Source organism: Xenopus laevis, chromosome 8S (assembly GCF_017654675.1).
Source record: "Xenopus laevis strain J_2021 chromosome 8S, Xenopus_laevis_v10.1, whole genome shotgun sequence".
In the NCBI taxonomy this organism is placed as follows: Eukaryota; Metazoa; Chordata; class Amphibia; order Anura; family Pipidae; genus Xenopus; species Xenopus laevis.
In genome coordinates this window covers 93,083,423-93,102,242 of record NC_054386.1, presented here as the reverse complement: position 1 = coordinate 93,102,242, position 18,820 = coordinate 93,083,423, and the positions used below count along the sequence as shown (strand labels likewise).

At 40.4% G+C, this 18,820-nt stretch overlaps 1 protein-coding gene across 2 annotated transcripts in view; it reads left to right on the top strand.

The window, feature by feature from the left end:
* The window catches only part of fut8.S (fucosyltransferase 8 (alpha (1,6) fucosyltransferase) S homeolog), a 130,618-nt gene that overhangs the window by 98,048 nt on the left and 13,750 nt on the right, over nucleotides 1-18,820 (top strand). For both annotated transcript variants that reach the window (XM_041574349.1, NM_001096957.1), the window contains 2 exon segments: nucleotides 16,220-16,466; nucleotides 16,985-17,161. In XM_041574349.1, the coding sequence (XP_041430283.1) occupies nucleotides 16,220-16,466; nucleotides 16,985-17,161 (424 nt within the window).

Below are 18,820 nucleotides of genomic sequence, written 5' to 3'. Positions count from 1 at the left end.
AAAGTGTCTGTGACACTCACATGCTCAGTGGGCTCTGAGAAACTAAGCTTAGGGCTCGTCACTAATTATCCAGCAGAAAATAAGCTTCCCTGGCTGTAATATAAGCTGATGCTACAGGTTTGCTGATCATTAAATTCTAATGCTAATTGCACTGGTTTATGTGCTGCCATGTAGTAATTATCTGTATTAATTACTAATCAGCCTTATATTGTGACATTTCTATTCTATGTGTACTGTATATTGTGAGTGGGTCCCTAAGCTCAGTAAGTGACAGCAGCACAGAGCATGTGCAGTGAATCAGCAGAAAAGAAAATGGGGAGCTACTGGGGCATCTTTGGAGACACAGATCTTTTCTGTGGTTGCCTTGGGCTGGTACAGAAACACAAAACATCATGTACAACATTTCTAGCTACTTCTTCAGTTACGCTTTAGTTCTACTTTAAGAGAATGTAAAAATTGTGACTTTCAGGCTGTTACCTACAATGTTGTCACCCATCATCACATTATATGCAGAATGTGACCTTTAGTGACTTACACAAACACCTTCCACTATTGTAAGAATTACACATCTCTGCATTCATTGAGGAAATGTAACATGCGATTTGCTTGAGCCCAACCATTTCTGTATTCCAGCACCTGCATCTTACAACTTAAATTGTTTATGGTGGTAGGCTTTAGCAAACAGAGTATGGATCCTATTCAGTGATCTATGAAGTTGCTTAATCACAATAGGTACACTTTGGAATCTGATTATAAATGAACCAATGCTACTCCTAGTAATTAGTAATTAACCAATGCTAGTTTAAATTCATCTCAAACTAGCATAAAATCAATTTCTGCCGATGGCCGTGTCAAGCTTAAGGACTTTTAATAGGATCACTACATGGAACATATATTACAAACATGTTTAACTTAAACCAACAGTGGATACATCACTGTCTTCAGCATAAGCCTTAAGAGGGTTGTATTTGTGTCCTCACAGAGCTCAATATGTAGGCAGTGACAATCTAATAATGAGTTTTCTGGGGACAAAATGTCCATGTGTACTGTGCAATGGACTAGGGTCTCAACTGCACTGGGCCAGGGATACTGTTCTCTTTCATTTACTTTTAAATGGGTCCATTTCCATTAACTGTACTTCTTTCCTGCAGCCAATGATTAATCAGGGCATCTCTTTTCAGTTCGCCAAATGGAAGCGTAGAGCCCCTTTAATTAAAATATATTTTTTAATGCACTGCATTTGTATCTTGCACTTTATTTTCTCTTAATATTGTACAGCTTCCCTGTAGCTATACAAGCAGCCATGCAAGGTCCTGGCTATTTATTATGCAACACAGTTAGTACTTTACTGCCTTTAAACCGAGTTTATGGCTCTCTACATAGATATTGGATGAAAACTTAGAATATATTTATATTTTAGTCAATCACTGTTAGAGGAGTTCCTGATACCTGCGCCATTTATTAATCCTGCCGTTGACTATAGTTGGTGGCCTCTTTCATACACAAGTCAAAATGCTCCTCAAACATGGCACACGAGTAACTGTAAGAGGAACATCACGGCTTGTGGTTTTGGGAGGTTAACTGCTTGTGAGAATTGACAAGGGCCTTTTTGGGAATCCATGCTAGCTCCCTATTGCTTACAGTTTACCCAACCCAATGCCATAGACCTCTGTGTCTTTATATTTCGTATTTCAGCAGATTTGTATTTCCCATCAACAAGTGATCCTATGGGGTAAATTTATCAAAGAGTGAAGTTCCGCCCTAGAGTGAAATTCCGCAGCTCTCCATTCATTTGTATGGGATTTTGAAAGGCGTATTTATCAATGGGTGAAAGTGAAATTTCACCCTTTGATAAATACGCCTTTAAAAACCCCATAAAAATGAATGGGAAGTGGCGGAATTTCACTCTAGTGGCGGAACTTCACTATTAACTTCACTCTTTGATAAATATACCCCTATAAGTAATTAAGCCTACGTCTTTTTGTAGGTGTCATTGAAGCCTCCAATTTGTTTTTGAAATAATAATTTATCTCCTTTGCATTGCTCTATATATAAAATATATTGTTTTGTTTGATAGAGCAACATCTACTGTATTGATAGGCATTCCTCACCAACCTGTATAGGTCAGACTGTGCACATAGGAAGCCCTTAAAGGACCAGTAACGTCAAAATTTTTTTTTACAAAATTCGTTACTATACATCAAAATATAAACACCAACACACTTTAAAATTTTAAATTGCAAAGCCTTTATTAAAAAATAACTTACTGAAACTCCACTTCCTGTCCTCTTCAGAAACGGCGACACGGCGACCATCCATCCTGCAGCAGTTGATTTCTTCTCCCTGGCTATCTCTCCTGGCCACCCTATGTCTGCCGCGCTCTGCTCTGCCAGCAAGATTGACAGCCAGCTTCTTCTTCTCCTCCAGTCACTTCTTGATGCAGCCGTACTGGTCCTGGTGGTGATCATCTATGGGGCAGTTGTGGTTGGCACGAAACCCGCGTGCGCTGGCCTTCTCCCTGCACACTCGGTGTGCTGCTGCTGACTGAGCCCTGCTGTCCCTTGTCTCCGCTGAACCCTGTGTGATGGAGGTCCCTGTTGGTGGTCTGCGACGGAGAGCGCTTGTTGTTGCTCCCACTGCCGGCCTGTCACTCCTGATCGCTGCTCCCATTAATAGTAGCGCCATGGAGAGCCTGTCCCACAGTGCTGCTGCAGATTCCATTGCCGTACTTCTCCACCGATAACAGCTTCAGTTCAAGCGGCAGCGCCTGGGACAGCACCACGCTGACAGGCTCTCATTAGGACAATACAGAACTCTTCATCGCTTTTATTTATTAACGTGCTCAGATTATATTTTTTCATTAGTTCTTGCTGACAGGGGGTCTGCAGCGTGTGGGGGGCGGCTGAGAGCACCATGGATCTGACAGGAGAGCCTGTCAGCGTGGCGCTGTCCCAGGCGCTGCTGCTTGAATGAAGCTGTTATCGGTGGAGAAGTACGGCAATGGAATCTGCAGCAGCACTGCGGGACAGGCTCTCCATGGCGCTACTATTAATGGGAGCAGCGATCAGGAGTGACAGGCCGGCAGTTATCGGTGGAGAGCGCCATGGAGAGCCTGTCAGCGTGTCGCTGTCCCAGGCGCTGTCATCCCATGAATAAGACTTTAAAATGCTCAGGTTTGCATTTTGCATTTTGGACAGGCCGGCAGTTATCGGTGGAGAGCGCCATGGATCTGACAGGAGAGCCTGTCAGCGTGGCGCTGTCCCAGGCGCTGCCGCTTGAACTGAAGCTGTTATCGGTGGAGAAGTACGGCAATGGAATCTGCAGCAGCACTGCGGGACATGCTCTCCATGGCACTACGATTAATGGGAGCAGCGATCAGGAGTGACAGGCCGGCAGTGGGAGCAACAACAAGCGCTCTCCGTCGCAGACCACCAACAGGGACCTCCATCAAACAGGGTTCAGCGGAGACAAGGGGCAGCAGGGCTCAGTCAGCAGCAGCAGCACACAGAGTGTGCACGGAGAAGGCCAGCGCACGCGGGTTTCGTGCCAACCACAACTGCCCCATAGATGATCACCACCAGGACCAGTACGGCTGCATCAAGAAGTCACTGGAGGAGAAGATGAAGCAGGCTGTCAATCTTGCTGGCAGAGCAGAGCGCGGCAGACATAGGGTGGCCAGGAGAGATAGCCAGGGAGAAGAAATCAACTGCTGCAGGATGGATGGTCGCCGTGTCACCGTTTCTGAAGAGGACAGGAAGTGGAGTTTCAGTAAGTTATTTTTTAATAAAGGCTTTGCAATTTAAAATTTTACAGTGTGTTGGTGTTTATATTTCGATGTATACTAACGAATTTTGTAAAAAAAAAAATTTGACGTTACTGGTCCTTTAAAATGTCTCTGATCTTAGCAGATTATGGGCGGCATTTATATGGATAAGAGCAAACCATCATTTTCTTATTGGAAATGTTGGGTGGGAAATTAAAGGGAGCTATTGAAAATCAGCCCATATTTTGGATCCCAACTAGTTAAGACCCCTCAAGTAGAATGTAGAGACTTTGTGTGGATACATAAAACCGACAATATGAACATATTTTTTTGTATTACACAATGATTGAAATGTACAAACAGTTTAACATTTAATATTTGCAGTTTGAAGCCCTTTGAATTTCTGCTTTATAAAAACCATGTATTGCACATTATCTACATAGTAAATTGAATAGCAGCTCTAACTGTATAGTATCATAATATTTTATCACCCTATTTAGCCCTTCTCGAAACATGGCAATAAATAGAGTAATGTGATATTTGGACGTAACTGTGCCAGATTGCGTAAACATTGTGGCGTTCTCTCTTTAATTCGGTGCCGTTCTACTGCATAAAATCTTAACCACTCTGTATTCACTGGTGAGAACAAATTGGGTATTGGGTTCAGCAAGAATCATAAAGGAATTGCTCAGTATAAAAATAAAAACTGGGGAAATAGAGAGGCTGTGCAAAATAAAAAATGTTTTTAATATAATTAGTTAGTCAAAAATGTAATGTATAAAGGCTGGAGTGACTGGATTTCTAATATAATATCCAGAACACTAATTGCAATCTTGGTTTCCACTGATTGGTTACCAGGGAGTATACATAATAACAATATCATTTTGGAGAATACTTTGTTCATTTAAGATGCAGAAAATGGTGGTTTCATCTAAGCTTAGGTTTTCCTTGCATCTTGACACTCTCTGAACACTGACAAATGCAGGATTAGGCAGGGAGGGCATGTTAAAGGGGAAGGAAACCTAGTCGGCGCAAACCCCCCTCCCGTTTGTACGGATCTACTGCACATGCGCCAAAAGTCACGCGCATGCGCAGTAGATCGTACCGGCGAAATGATCCTACTGCGCATGCGCCGTTCACAGCAGGAAGAAGATCGTGTGGAAGAAGATGTTGTCTGTGAACTCCCTGGACTGGACCTGCGCAGAAGGGTAAGTAACAAGTTAGGGGCATTTGCCCAGCGGGACGGGTAGGCCAGGGGGAGGAGGGAGGGTGGGCAACAAATGGGAGGGGGGGTGTGGGGTTTGCGCCGACTAGGTTTCCTTCCCCTTTAAGCAGTAACCACAAGAGCTGATGGAAAAAATAGTCTGCATTGGTACACACCAATTTTCACTGACTGAAAGACAGATTTTATTAAATTATGGGAGTGTAGAACAAATATTTGACCTCAAACGGAGGCCATAATCAAAAACGCTTAGAGAACTCTAGCCTAAGCTTGCTTTAGTAACTAAGCAAGAGTGTAATTGCATTTTACACATTAACAGCTTGACCTAGTGGAAATAGATGAACTTTGCATGATGGCTCTTTGTGTCCTTTATGCAAGAAAGACTTCAATAAAGGTCTTCAACTGAGTCCTTCAACCTAAAAATCCGGTAAGGCTTGTATCTATGCAACTTTTAGGGACCATTGCAAAATTTGGACGGCTTTACCTACCAGTTTCAGGTGGTTATTTTAAACACTAGTAGATGCTACCTACAACTATATTTTTATTATTTCAATAACCCAATTAAAAGTAGGACAGTAAGTTGGGGTTCGAACCTAAATGTATGCCATTTATAAGTAAATGTTCACCAGTGAGATTTATTGCTATTATCCTGTGCAGGAAAAATAAACAAGTTGGTTATGAGGCCATTATATACGGGGTCAGTCATCCTAGAACAGTGGTTCTCAATCTTTGTAACCTGTCTCTGGGGGTACTTGGGGCAGTGGCAGGGGGAGGGGGGTTCAGCCTAAACACCAGTTATGATTAAATTTGGGGACAATGCCTATTTGCTCTCCTAGATACACTTGAAACTCATCTTGAAGGGCAGGTAGGGAGAGACTGAAAATATATTTGCTCTCCCGGTGTTATAACTGACTGATTGAAACATCCATATTGTTATAAGATGGGCTTGGACCTACAAGGTGGGACCCTTACTGAGCCACAAGCCTAGAAACCACTAGCTATCTTATCTCAAAGCAGTATTGCTATTTGTTTGTCCAAATGTCTACAGCATACCACGGGGGTATACAGTATTCAATGCTCTTACTGGGATGTGCAGGCTATGTGTTCATATTAATGATACCTTCTTAAACATTTTTTCTTTTTGCATTATTTCTGATGTGACAGCATACTTCACGGGATCCCTGACCCTTTAAAAGCAGCCTTCTCACAAACATGTACATTTTGACCTTTATCAGCCAACAATGCCTTGGTGTACTTGAGTTGTAGGTTTGGTGTAGCAGCCCCTTTGCAGAATAGTGAGACACCTTTAAGACAACAGTCCCAAGGTAGAACCAGGCATTACTTCCCGAAAAGGTTTTGGGCTTATGCACACAAGGGAAAGGCTTAATACTGCTTATTAAAGGCATTGTAAGGGCATGAATTGCTCAATCACATATGTTTTCGGAACACAGCACACACAATTCTAGTGTATGACACATGTTCTCATTATATATATATATATATATATATATATATATATATCAATCTTCCAAATTGCTCACAATCTTCCTTTTCACTATGTTACATGTTAAATGCACTTGTTCTCTTGGGTCTGTTTAGCAAGTCCGATATAGAAGAACTCCCCTCTAAAATTATAGAGACAAGGTAATATTTCCAATCATACTGTGAATGTTGATCATGATTTTTTTTTTAAATTTTTTTTGATGATCAGAAAATGAGCTTTTCCAGCTTAGTGGAACACTATTTTCTTCCATCCAGCAGGTAAGAGATGAGGTGAGAATCTCTCCTGATCCAAAACTCGTGTAAATGTAAGAGTCAAGCTTACTATTTTTTGATGGGAAGGTCGGCTCTTCCAATGCTGTAGACCTTGGTATACTCTTAAATGCTGCCCCTACCACTTGATTCTGGTCAAAGCTAAGTGGCATATGGCCATGTTGGAAGCCAAAGACTGGATGCTCCTCAGACATATAATTGTTTAATGTCTTTGTTGTATCAATAGAACCTCACCATACCTTGCCTGTACATGCTGCTGCAGGCAAATGATTAATAATTAATATTGTGCAATACATCCAATCAATTAAATGGAAAAAAAAACTTTTTATCTTCTCCTGATGTTCTCCCTAAATCTATCCTACATTTCAAATTGTGCAAGTAAGGCTCAGACATGGCCTTGTGACAGTTACGTAAAATTACAAATTCAGATTTGGCCACAGTCTTGCATCAAATTAATTGGGAAGCAAGGTTGATTGTACACTTTATCTTGTACATGCCAGAGAGGTAGGCAACAGATTTATTTGGCATGCTAGGGCTTAAAAAGACACTTCACAGAATTCCTAATTAAAACAGGTTCCATCGGAAGCCATCTTCCCTTAGAAGAAACTTGAAATGGCTTGCTGTCTTCTCTACAGGGGATGGTGCTTTTAAAATAGTCAAAGTAGATCGCTGGCTGTCCTTTGATATTACAAGTAGCACAGCCTGTATTAGCAGTAGTTGTTTGCAGTTTCAGGCATTTTACTGGTAGCAGAAAAGCCAGCAATATTACCGCTGTTCCCTGATCAGAAGAAAATGTACTGCTTGAAGTGTGCTAAATGTATACCGAGGGATTCTGCAAAGCTATAAAAGATGAAAGGGAAATAGAATGGTAACGATTTTATGCAACAGCCCACAAGCTTTGTGGGGTTTACTGGATTCTCCTTTGTAAACTTGCATAGCAGAATAAATGGAAAGCCACCATAAAATCTTCAGGTTTAATTGAAAGGTAAAAGGAAACAAATCCTGGACGGTGGTGTTTGAATCTAAATTTATTAGTGTCAATAATTTTAATAGACTAAGGGGCAGATTTATTAAGGTTCAAATTGTAAATTCCAATTTTCGAGTTGGATTTTTGGTCAAAACTCACAAATTTGAATTGGGGATAATTGGAATACAAATTAGAGATTTATCATACTTCAACCAAGGGAACAACTCAAATTCGAAAGTACGCCACCTAAAACCAGGCGGGTTCATGTAGAAGTCAATGGCAGAGTTCCAGTGACCCATTTGAAGATGTTAATAGCCTTTCTGGCATTCCAAGTTTTTTTTGGAGAAAAAACTCGATTCGAGTTCTGTCTTAATTCGATTCCAGTTTTCAGGGCAGTAATATTCAATAAGATACTATTCAAGTCTCAAGGTCGTTTGAGATTAAAAAAAAACTCTTTTACTCAACCTTTGATAAATATGCCCCTAAGGATCTCTAACGTCTTCCACTTTCTTCGTGTGGCTGTGCATGCACAGTAGAACAAGAAGCTGAACTTTAACTAAAAAGTCACCTATTTCGTACAACTGCGCATGCGTTTGCCCCGGGAAATATGAAGAAAGAAGACGCCGGAAGAGCATCGATACGTGGTGCTGACTGGTATAATCCTGGCCTGCTGCTGATAGGAGCACCGGCCCGGGGTTTTAGGTAAGTATATACAATAACTTGGGGGTGCCTAACATTTGGCAATTTGGCACCCCAAAGTATATGAAGCCTTTCCTTCTCCTTTAATGGAAAAAGTTAAAAAAATATATATATATACTTTTTGGTCACCCCGGCTGTTAATATCTCTATGGTTTGCCGTTCTATGGGATTTGGAATTACTTCCCATAATCGGGGTTGCACTTGCCTGTTCAAATGTATGGGAGCAAAGTCAACATTTGGTGACTTCTCAACGAAACACTTGGGTTACAAGACATATGTGTCCGTCTATACTGTGGTAGGGTTTCCAGCTGCAGGTTGAAGGAAAGGGATTATTCTGAATTGCTCTTTGCTAATATCAAGGGAAGCCTCCATTGATGTGGGTGCCCCTTTGGCTATGCACAGTTTAGTGCAGTAAAGCAAATGATTGTGGCACATTGTCTGCAGGTGTGTATGAAGGTTTCCATTCATCCAGATCATGGTATATCTAGTAGAGATAATTCTAGAGCAACTGGATTTGCTGAATAATCATTGAAGACGTTTCACTACTCATCCGAGCAGCTTCTTCAGTTCAACTGACTGGTACGGGAAGTCCTCAGCATATAAACTCTTATTTCCATTGCACTGCAATTCACCGTTGTGATTGGATTATTGAAAGAGTTTATATGCTGAGGACTTCTTGTACCCGTTAGTTGAACTGAATAAACTGCTCGGATGAGTAGTGACACGAGATATCTACTAGATATTGCCTGCAGATAATTTGCTATTTCAAGTGCCCACTTCATGCTGGAGCTCTAGCAGCCATTTCATTTACTGGGCCCATAGCAAAGTCTTGCTAAAGCTGGCCATAGACGCACAGATCCTATCGTACGAATTGAGGATTCGTACGATTTTCGGATCGTGTGTGGGGAGTGCCGACAGCTTTTGTCCGGCAGAGATTGGTCGATCGGTCAGGTTTGATTTTGAACCGACCGATCCTGCTGGAGCCCATGGCCCATCGTAATCGGATCGTTCGGCCATACGGCCGAACATACAAATTACCCCCGATATAGCCATGCTCGTTAATGGCATATCGGGGAAAGATCCGCTCGTTTGGCGATGTCGCCAAAAATAAATAAATAACCCCCTAGGGGTTTAAGATAGATTGGATGTCTACCTGAACCCTTTCACACTGCTCTCAATAGTAAGGGGACTGTGCCAGTTCATGGGTTTTTATAGCTGCTGCAGATGGTGATGTTCAAAACAGTTACTGAGCTGTGACTGTCAATGTCAAAGCATTCTCGCTAATAGAAACCAGGCTTTATATTTACGCAACTAGTCTATGCATGAAGCGGTGTCATGTAAGGTAATATATCATGTTCAGATGGTTAGGGAATCTTTAGACAGAATGCTGAAGTAGCTTTATATTTCCTGACATATTGTATATGTGTGCACCGTAAGCTCGCATTAGTTCCTGCCTCTGTCTCCCACCGCACGCTTCAGAGCGCCATCATTTATTTAAATTACGAAATGAGGCAGTGTTGATCAAAGATGACATTCTGATCTATGTAAACACATTTATTTTTGCGCTGGCTTGTTCTGCCCATCAGCAGAGTGTGGAGCCAGCAATTGGTTCAGGTTTGAAAGAACGGTAAAGCTTTAGAAAGCTACTTAAAGCTATGCGTGACTTCTAAACATATCACTGGATGAAGAAAAGCAAATGAGGCTATGTAAATACTCACAAATATAAATTAATAGTAAAGCACATAGGTTATTCTGTGCAGTGAGCCATGGCTATTTATATAAATATATTTGTCTGAGAATAAATAGTGACCACAGTTGCCAATGTAAAACAGAGGAATGCAAGCACGGGAGTACAATTATTTTAAGCTGACCATGTATGGCCAGATTTGGTTGGGCCATTTTCAACCATATTGTCTGAAAATCTGGAACTTATATGGCACCAGTTTTGAGAGATCTGCAGTTGGCCTTTTAGAAAGGAATAATTAATCTTCTGACCCCCATACACTGAAGTGAAAGAAGCTTCAGCACAGTTATTGGGGGTGGCCATGTTGCACAAAATCCTACTGTTAGGTCAGGCAAATACATATACTGTTTCTCTCAACCCATGTATGGTTTCTTTAATCCTTCAAGAAAAGTCTGTAAATCCCTTTAAAGGAGAAGGAAAATTGTTGTGCCAAATGTTAGGCATCCCCCAAGTGATTGTAATGACTTACCTGAAACCCCCGGGCCAGTGCTCCTATCAGCAGAAAACTGCACCAGCCCGGGGTTATTCCAGGGAGCACCATGGAGTGATTCTCTTCCGTCTCCCTCTTTCTTTGCGCAGCTGCGCATGCACAGTAGAGCGAAAAGCCAAACTTTAACTAAAAAGTCAGCATTTTTCTGCTAATAGGAGCACCATAACGGGTTTTCAGGTAAGTAAATACAATTACTTGGGGATGCCTTACATATGGCACTCCCAAGTGCAAAAATACTTTCCTTCTCCTTTAACCACTGTATGCCCTTAATCCAGTGGTTTCCAAACTTTTGAGATGGGTCTCCTAAAGTTGCTGAGAATCTCAGCTGGAGATACCTTGCCTGATAGGAACATATCTGGGAAGAATTCCAATTTACTCTCCTAGATACTCCTGGAAGTCCAACTTGAAGGTTAATTAGATCAGGATTGGAAGTAAACACTTGGCTGATATAACAATGATTTTATATTTACATTTTTAAAAGCCAAGGAGGACCCTGGACACATTGTGTTCTGTAGGAGTTGGGCTACCAGCAAGTCCACTTACGAATACTGCCTTAGGCTTTATGGACCTACTCAAATAATGGTAAACCCTGAATATGAATATGCTATTCTTTCCATAGAGAGAAAACATTGCTTTTTAACGGATCTCTGAATACAAGAACATGTTGCACAATGTAGAAAAAGCAAACGTGCATTACAATTTACTGGAAAAAAATTTACAGGAAAAGAAAAGCACTCTCTATAATGTACTGGCCTTTTGAAACAGCAGGATTAAGACCTTCCAGAAGTAAAGGAATTACAATGCCAGTACATCTTTTTACGTATAATACAGATACGTATCTGTATTATCCGTCGCTTGCATGCTCCATTGTCCATTCAGTGGAGGACATGGTATATCAGAGCTGGTCCTGCTCAACCCCTCTGCTGGATCAATAGACATTGTGCATAACGTCTTATAAATAAATCAGAGCTTTCTGCAAAAATTGCTGTTGATTTTTGAGTCTGCGTTTACTACAGTACTGCAGGTTTTGTTAAATAATGTGTATCTTTAAGGAAGTAATACATTTGCTGTAACCTTAGCACAAAACAAAATATTTTTATAGTGGGCTGACGGGCGCTTTTATCCTGGTGGCATCTAGCGAATAAGCTCCACTCTCAGCTTCTAGAAAACAAGATGTTCCTTTTGGGAAATCTCAAAAGCTCTTCAGATTTAAGTGCTGATTCATTGTACGGAGAGGTTTGAAAGATAAAAGAAGGGCTGGATAAAAATATGATACAAGGGAAACCCAATACAGTTTCTAAAGCCATGTTTGCTTGTGGATCTGCACTTAATCTGAAGACCCAGGGAAATGCTAGGGAACGAACCAGAAAAAAATTAAAATGGCGCTTGGAGGAGCGATCAGTATTTTGAGATAAGCCAAAAGTATGTTTGGCTTCTATATATGTTATCTTGCAATTTTAACATCTTTAGCAGGGGCAGCAAATATCCATGCCTGCAAATTTTAAGGCCCCCTATTTAGATTTTTTGTTTTTACAGAAAATTAGTTCTAACTAGTTCAATCAGGTCAAGGGTCATAATGGAAATAATCCAAGAATCCATCCTGGGAAATTGTTCTCTTGCCTAACTATAATTAGTCAACCAAGTCTTCTGTGTTATAAATAGTAATTTTAAGGTGAAACAAATAAAAGATTCTATGAATCAGGTTTTGCTTTTGACCTACTCCACGCCTCCACCTCTTGACTATAGCCAACATGTGGCTCATCAAGATCAAATGGGCTTGCCGTGAAAAATGTTCAATTACCAATGTTTTTAGCTTCAACTATTGTATTGGAGCCAGGCTTGCTTTGTTCTACTTGTTTTAGCATGGCTTAAAGGAAAACTAAAGCTTAACTAAAGACATAGGCTAGAAATGTTGTACATAATGTTTTGGGCTTATGTGCCAGCCCAAGGCAACCACAGCCCTTTAGCAGTAAAGATCGGTGTCTCCAAAGATGCCCCAGTAGCTCCCCATCTTCTTTTCTGCTGATTCACTGCACATGCTCTGTGCTGCTGTCACTTACTGAGCTTAGGGTCCCACTCACAATATACAGTACACATAGAATAGACATGTCACAATATAAGGCTGATTAGTTATTAATACAGATAATTGCTACATGGCAGCACAGAAACCAGTGCAATTAGCATCAGAATTTAATAATCAGCAAACCTGTAGCATCAGCTTATATTACAGGGGAACCTCATTTTCTGCTGGATAATTAGTGACGAGCCCTAAGCTTAGCTTCTCAACAGCCAATCAGAGCCCACTGAGCATGTGAGTGTCACAGACACTTTCCAAGATGGTGACCCCCTGTGACAAGTCCTGGATCATTGCTGCTATTGACAAGCTGAAACTTTAGGTCCCATTAATATATACTATATGTTCATATATACAATATTTTCAGTATATATAATATGGCATTTTTAGCCAAATTAATTTTTAAGGTTTAGTTCTCCTTTAATAACATGAACATCAGTGTTTCTCCAGTATAACGTTTTTGCATATTATTCATCCCTCAAGGGAATCTGCAGTGGCATTTTATTTTCACATTTGCATTGAAGCTGCGGTTACAGATACGTTACATTGAGGGCGGGTAAACCAGCAGGAGTATTTAGAGACAATGATAGTAATCTATCGCCTCTTTTCTAGCGATGACCTTTGAATTTGCTTCTATAATTTAGAAATATTTTACAGCTCTTACAATGACTTTGACAGCTCTAAAGTCATTATTACACTTTACAAGTACATTAGAGGACATTATAGACAAATGGCAGGGGACCTTTTTACCCATAAAGTGGATCACCGTACCAGAGGCCTCCCCTTTAGACTAGAGGAAAAGAACTTTCATTTGAAGCAACGTAGGGGGTTCTTCACAGTCAGGACAGTGAGGTTGTGGAATGCACTGCCGGGTGATGTTGTGATGCTGATTCAGTTAATGACTATAAGAGGGACTTGGATGATTTTTTTGGACAGACATAATATCAAAGGCTATTGTGATACTAAACTCTATAGTTAGTATAGATATGGGTATATAGAATTTTAATTAAAAGTAGGGAGGGGTGTGTGTATGGATGCTGGGTTTTCATTTGGAGGGGTTGAACTTGATGGACTTCGTCTTTTTTCAACCCAATTTAACTGTGTAACTATGTAACCTCCCTCCACCCAGACTCTGTAGCCATACCAGCCAGTGATGTTGTAGAAGGAGGGGATGATAAGGGAGATGGAAAAAGATTAGTTGGGGTGGGTCACATTCACTATCTTTGCCAGTGTGGATGAATAGAATGATTTAGTGATGTCTGGACCTACTGTTTTCCCCTCAACTCTTTCTGCAGCCCAAGCCACAAATCCCTAACGTCACTGCTGGGTCCTGTACATACTTGCTTCCTTCCCCTGCAGTCCCGAGTGTTACGTATCTAGTATTCACCACCTGCATTGCTTCTAAAGAGTCTTACTTCACTGAGAAATGTTCTTTATCAGCTCGGTCATCACTGCAAAAAGCAGGGACAAGTAGTTTTGAAAGTATGAGATGATGCCAGATGGAAGTTTATTGTCTAAGCTTTCCCAGTAGCAGAACAGTGAGATCAGGGTAAAACTAGACATCACTCTCCATTAGAGCTCTCCTCAGGTTTCAGGCATCATTAGCACAAGTGTAATGCTAGTCTGCATCAAGGGACATATGTAGCCTGTTTAACACTCCTTAATCAGGAAATAAAGAGCCTCATACCTTTCATGCTCCAACTCAAATGTGACTTCTTTCCTTGGTAGGGAATTGGCAGATTGTGTCTTATATGATCTGCTATTTTACAGAACGCTAACACCTGGTTTACTTGCAAAAGGCAAGAACAGATGGTGGCAAGCCTCAATGTAATCATCAACAATATTTTCTCTATCATAAGGTTTTTTGGGCGGGAGGGATGCTTGTTTGCTATTATTTAAATGTGCAGTTCCTGACTTTTTTTGATATTCTGTAAAATTGTGTTTTGGGCATCTTTCAGCTCATTCGTTTTTTGAGCTATTAATTTCCACAGTGCCCCTGTAGGCATTCCTGTGCAGTTATAGGTTTGGTTGTTTCATTTTTTTTAGAAATTACTAAAGTTTGGCTTGGAGTCAGATTTGCCGTTGGCATGCTTCTCATCCTCCAAAGTTCCATGTTTGTAGAGTTTTCCAACTCCTACACAGAAACAAGATGTAGAACGGAACACACAAAGTGATACCATGTTTGATCGATATCAGTAGTGAAGAATTGTCCTTTGAAATTTCCCTAGAGCTACTCCAAAAGACTGGACAAGTGAATATATTTGTTAGATGAGTATGCCCCCCAAAAAAGAAAAGGAAATGGGGCAATGACAAGAGAAAAATTAAGAGTGGAACATAAAGCAGCCAGAAGAAAGAGCACCAGAAAGATATGGAAAAGCTATAGGAAAATGGAGAGGTTGCAAAAGGGGCAATAAGAGAGAAAAATTAAGTGTTGAGATAGAAATTAGCAATGGTTGACAGTAAACCACGAAAAGCAGTACACATTTGAACTGTAAACATACATCATTTATAACACTGGAAGAATTAGAACTGGAAGTCACTACAAAACCTGACCAAACAAAGGACAAAGGCAACTGAAAATTAAAGAAATGGGCAGAGAGAACGGAGAAATATATAGCAGAAAAGGAGATGGCATATAAAGAGTAATAATTAAGAAACACATTGTAAAATGAGGTATCTTGTAATACAAGGATCCCCAACCTTTTCTACCTGTGAGCAACATTCAGATGTAAAAGGAGTTGGGGAGCAACACAAGCATTAAAAATGTCCCTGGAGGTACCAAATATATGCTGTGATTGACCATTTAGTAGTCTCCATGCAGTCTACAGGGGCCTGTGTTTGTACACCTGGTTTTTATACAACCAAAACTTGCCTCTAAGCCTGAAATTCAAAAATAAGCACCTGCTTTGAGGCCATGGGGAGCAACATCCAAGGGGTCGGAAAGCAACCTGTTGCTCATGATCTACTGGTTGGGGACCACTATTGTAATATATTAACAAATTAGCAACATCACACACAGCAGTAATGTAAACCCCTAAGAACTGAATGAGTGAAGCAGCAATGCTGTGCTTGTTATTTCATGTGCTGGACTTGCTGTATTTGTGTCCATGGAACTTACATTCTAGTAGGACTGTACCAAGCTGATATTTTAAAGCAGGAGGAGAACCTTTACCAATGAAAAGTGTTTTGTGGGGTATTTTGTTGGACAATGTTTTGAATAAGAACATATTTTGTAATATAATTTATGTGAAAGTATGGAGGGGTATGTGTATGGATGCTGGGTTTTCATTTGGAGTGGTTGAACTTGATGGACTTTGTCTTTTTTCAACCCGATTTAACTATGTAACTAACTATGTAACTATTTGTTTATATGTAACTATTTGTTTATGCTTACCTGGCTAGCTTGTTTGGTTCTGCTTTGTATTCCTCATACAAGTCCACCTGCTGCAATTTGATCATCATAACCCAATCTCAATTTCTCCTCCAGGTGAAGCAAATGATAAGAATGTCCAAGTTGTGGAGTTACCCATTGTTGACAGCCTGCATCCACGGCCACCTTACCTACCTCTCGGCGTACCAGAAGACCTAGCTGACCGCTTAATACGTCTGCACGGTGATCCTGCGGTGTGGTGGGTCTCACAGTTTGTCAAGTATTTGATTCGGCCGCAGCTTTGGCTGGAGAAGGAGATTGAAGAAGCAACCAAAAAGCTCGCCTTCAAGCATCCAGTCATTGGGTAAGCATTCATATTAGATCAAAAGAAAATAGTATTGGCAAATTTAGAAACAAATCCTTTAAGTTGTCTACATCTGGAGAACACTCAGCTGAAACTCTGAAATCTATTTACGATGCATTTAGCACTTGAAGGACATAATCATCTGCCTTGCTTCTTATAAATAAGGGCATAGCTGCCTCCAGTGTGTGATTTAGATTTTCCAAAAAAAGGCTTCCAAATGAGGAGAGCACTTATCAGCCTTTTTACGGGTGCAGGAACAGCTGGAGAACATCACTGGGCTAAGGTCTCCTTAACCATTCAAATCCACTGAAGTCTGACTTTTCTTTTGCAGTCATAATTTATACTAAGAGAGCTAATATAAAGTACCTAATCTAAGTGTACTTTAAGTGCTATTTTTTTCAGTGTTTATATACATGTTTCTGCCGTTCAACATGCCAAAAGCTTAACAGAAACGCATAAATACTGATGTTAATGAGCCAGTATGTTGAACTTATCTTTATGGATGATCTTGTTTTTAGTGTTCACGTCAGGAGGACGGATAAAGTTGGAACCGAAGCAGCTTTCCACCCGATTGAAGAATACATGGTGCATGTCGAGGAACATTTCCAACTGCTTGCTCGCAGGATGCAGATAGACAAGAAACGCATTTACCTGGCAACAGATGACCCCACACTGTTGCAGGAGGCCAAAGCCAAGTAAGTCATCCAGGAGCTGCTTTTACCCTACGTTAATGTTTCAGCGTCATTAAAAAAAATTCTTGCTATTATTGTTTTTATAATGCTATTTAACATCTTATGAAGTTTAGTGTCATGCACTAAACATAACATTTTACAAACATATACAGGTAGAGATTTACAGTATCGCTATAACTTATGAGTAGTGTTTCTACTGTAGAGTATTTCATTTTTGCCCCTTATTTGGCAAGACCACAAAGTCCCATGCCTAGGGTGACGAGTTTATAAGGGTGGCATGCCACCAGCCGCAAGCTAAGGGACGCATACTCCTGTATGTATAATACCCAGTGCATGTGCACACTTGCAAGGGCGCAGGGCATTATAGTACCCATCGAGCCTAGGGGCGCCCAAGCCCGAAAACCGGGCCTGCTCATGGGTAAGGACAATCATCAAAATTTCCTGATTCGCCCACAGTTTAAACAAGGTTTCTTCAACCACTAGTATTCAAATTCACTGATTCAAGGTACCAGCTGAGGTCCAAAATCACATTTGTGAGGTTTTAGAGTTTATTTCTACTTCATATAAACTCACAACTTAAAAAAACTCAAATGTTTGCTTATAACATAAAAAACTCGAATACAATTATGGAACAATACCTCGAAGTTGCGAGTTTATAAGCTTGAAAAACTCAAAAAAACGTGAAAACAATGGCTTGAAATTTGACAACTGCCATTGACTTCTACATGAACTTGAAAGCTTTAAGATGTCGAGAGTTTTACGTTCCAGTTTGTGCTAAATAAATACCAAACATTGGAGTTTTTAAAAATGTAATACAAATTTGTAAGTTTCAAAGATTCGAATTTGAACACTGATAAATCATGCCCTTATCATGCCATTTTATAATGTGGTTACAGATCTTCGAAAATATTACATGCAGTTCCAGGGAAACATTGGTTGTATGGCCACTAGTGATGGGCGAATTTATTCGCCAGGTGCGAATTTGCGCGATTCGCCGCCAGCGAATAAATTTGCTAAACGCCTGCGAAAATTCGCGTAAAAAAAACTGGCGCCGGCGTCAAAAACGAGAATTTTTTTTCGCCGTTTCACGAAATTCGCGAGAAATTCGCGAATTTTTCGGCGAAGCGAGACGGCGCAAATTCGCCCATCACTAATGGCCACCCTAGGAAGGGCGCCTCCATATATACACATATATATTAAGTACGTTAATACTTAATAAGTACTCTTTATGGTTCAGGAACACAAAATATATACAAACCATAAAAACTATTTTGATTTTTTTTTTTTAATACTATGTTTAGGCCAAAATGTTGACAGAATGCAACCATGGAAATGTTTTTAAAATAAATATATGAAGTTATAGGCACCCTCAATTTTTGAAACATTTCTTCTCATTGGCCGATTTAATATTTTATTATTAGTTCAGATATGTGAAATAACTGCAGCCTCAGTGGTACACAGACGAGTGTAAATAACATGGCAAAAGAAGAGTCAAGTAGGTGTTAAATCTTCCACATTATGAGCTAACTTAAAGTAAAAGCATTATATTTAATTCAGGTGGGTGAATACTGTGTAATTATTACATCTGAACTCACTTTATGGAGGTCACAATGGGCTCCATAAATTGCCTGCCTGTATGAAATAGCACAAAGAATTGCTGTA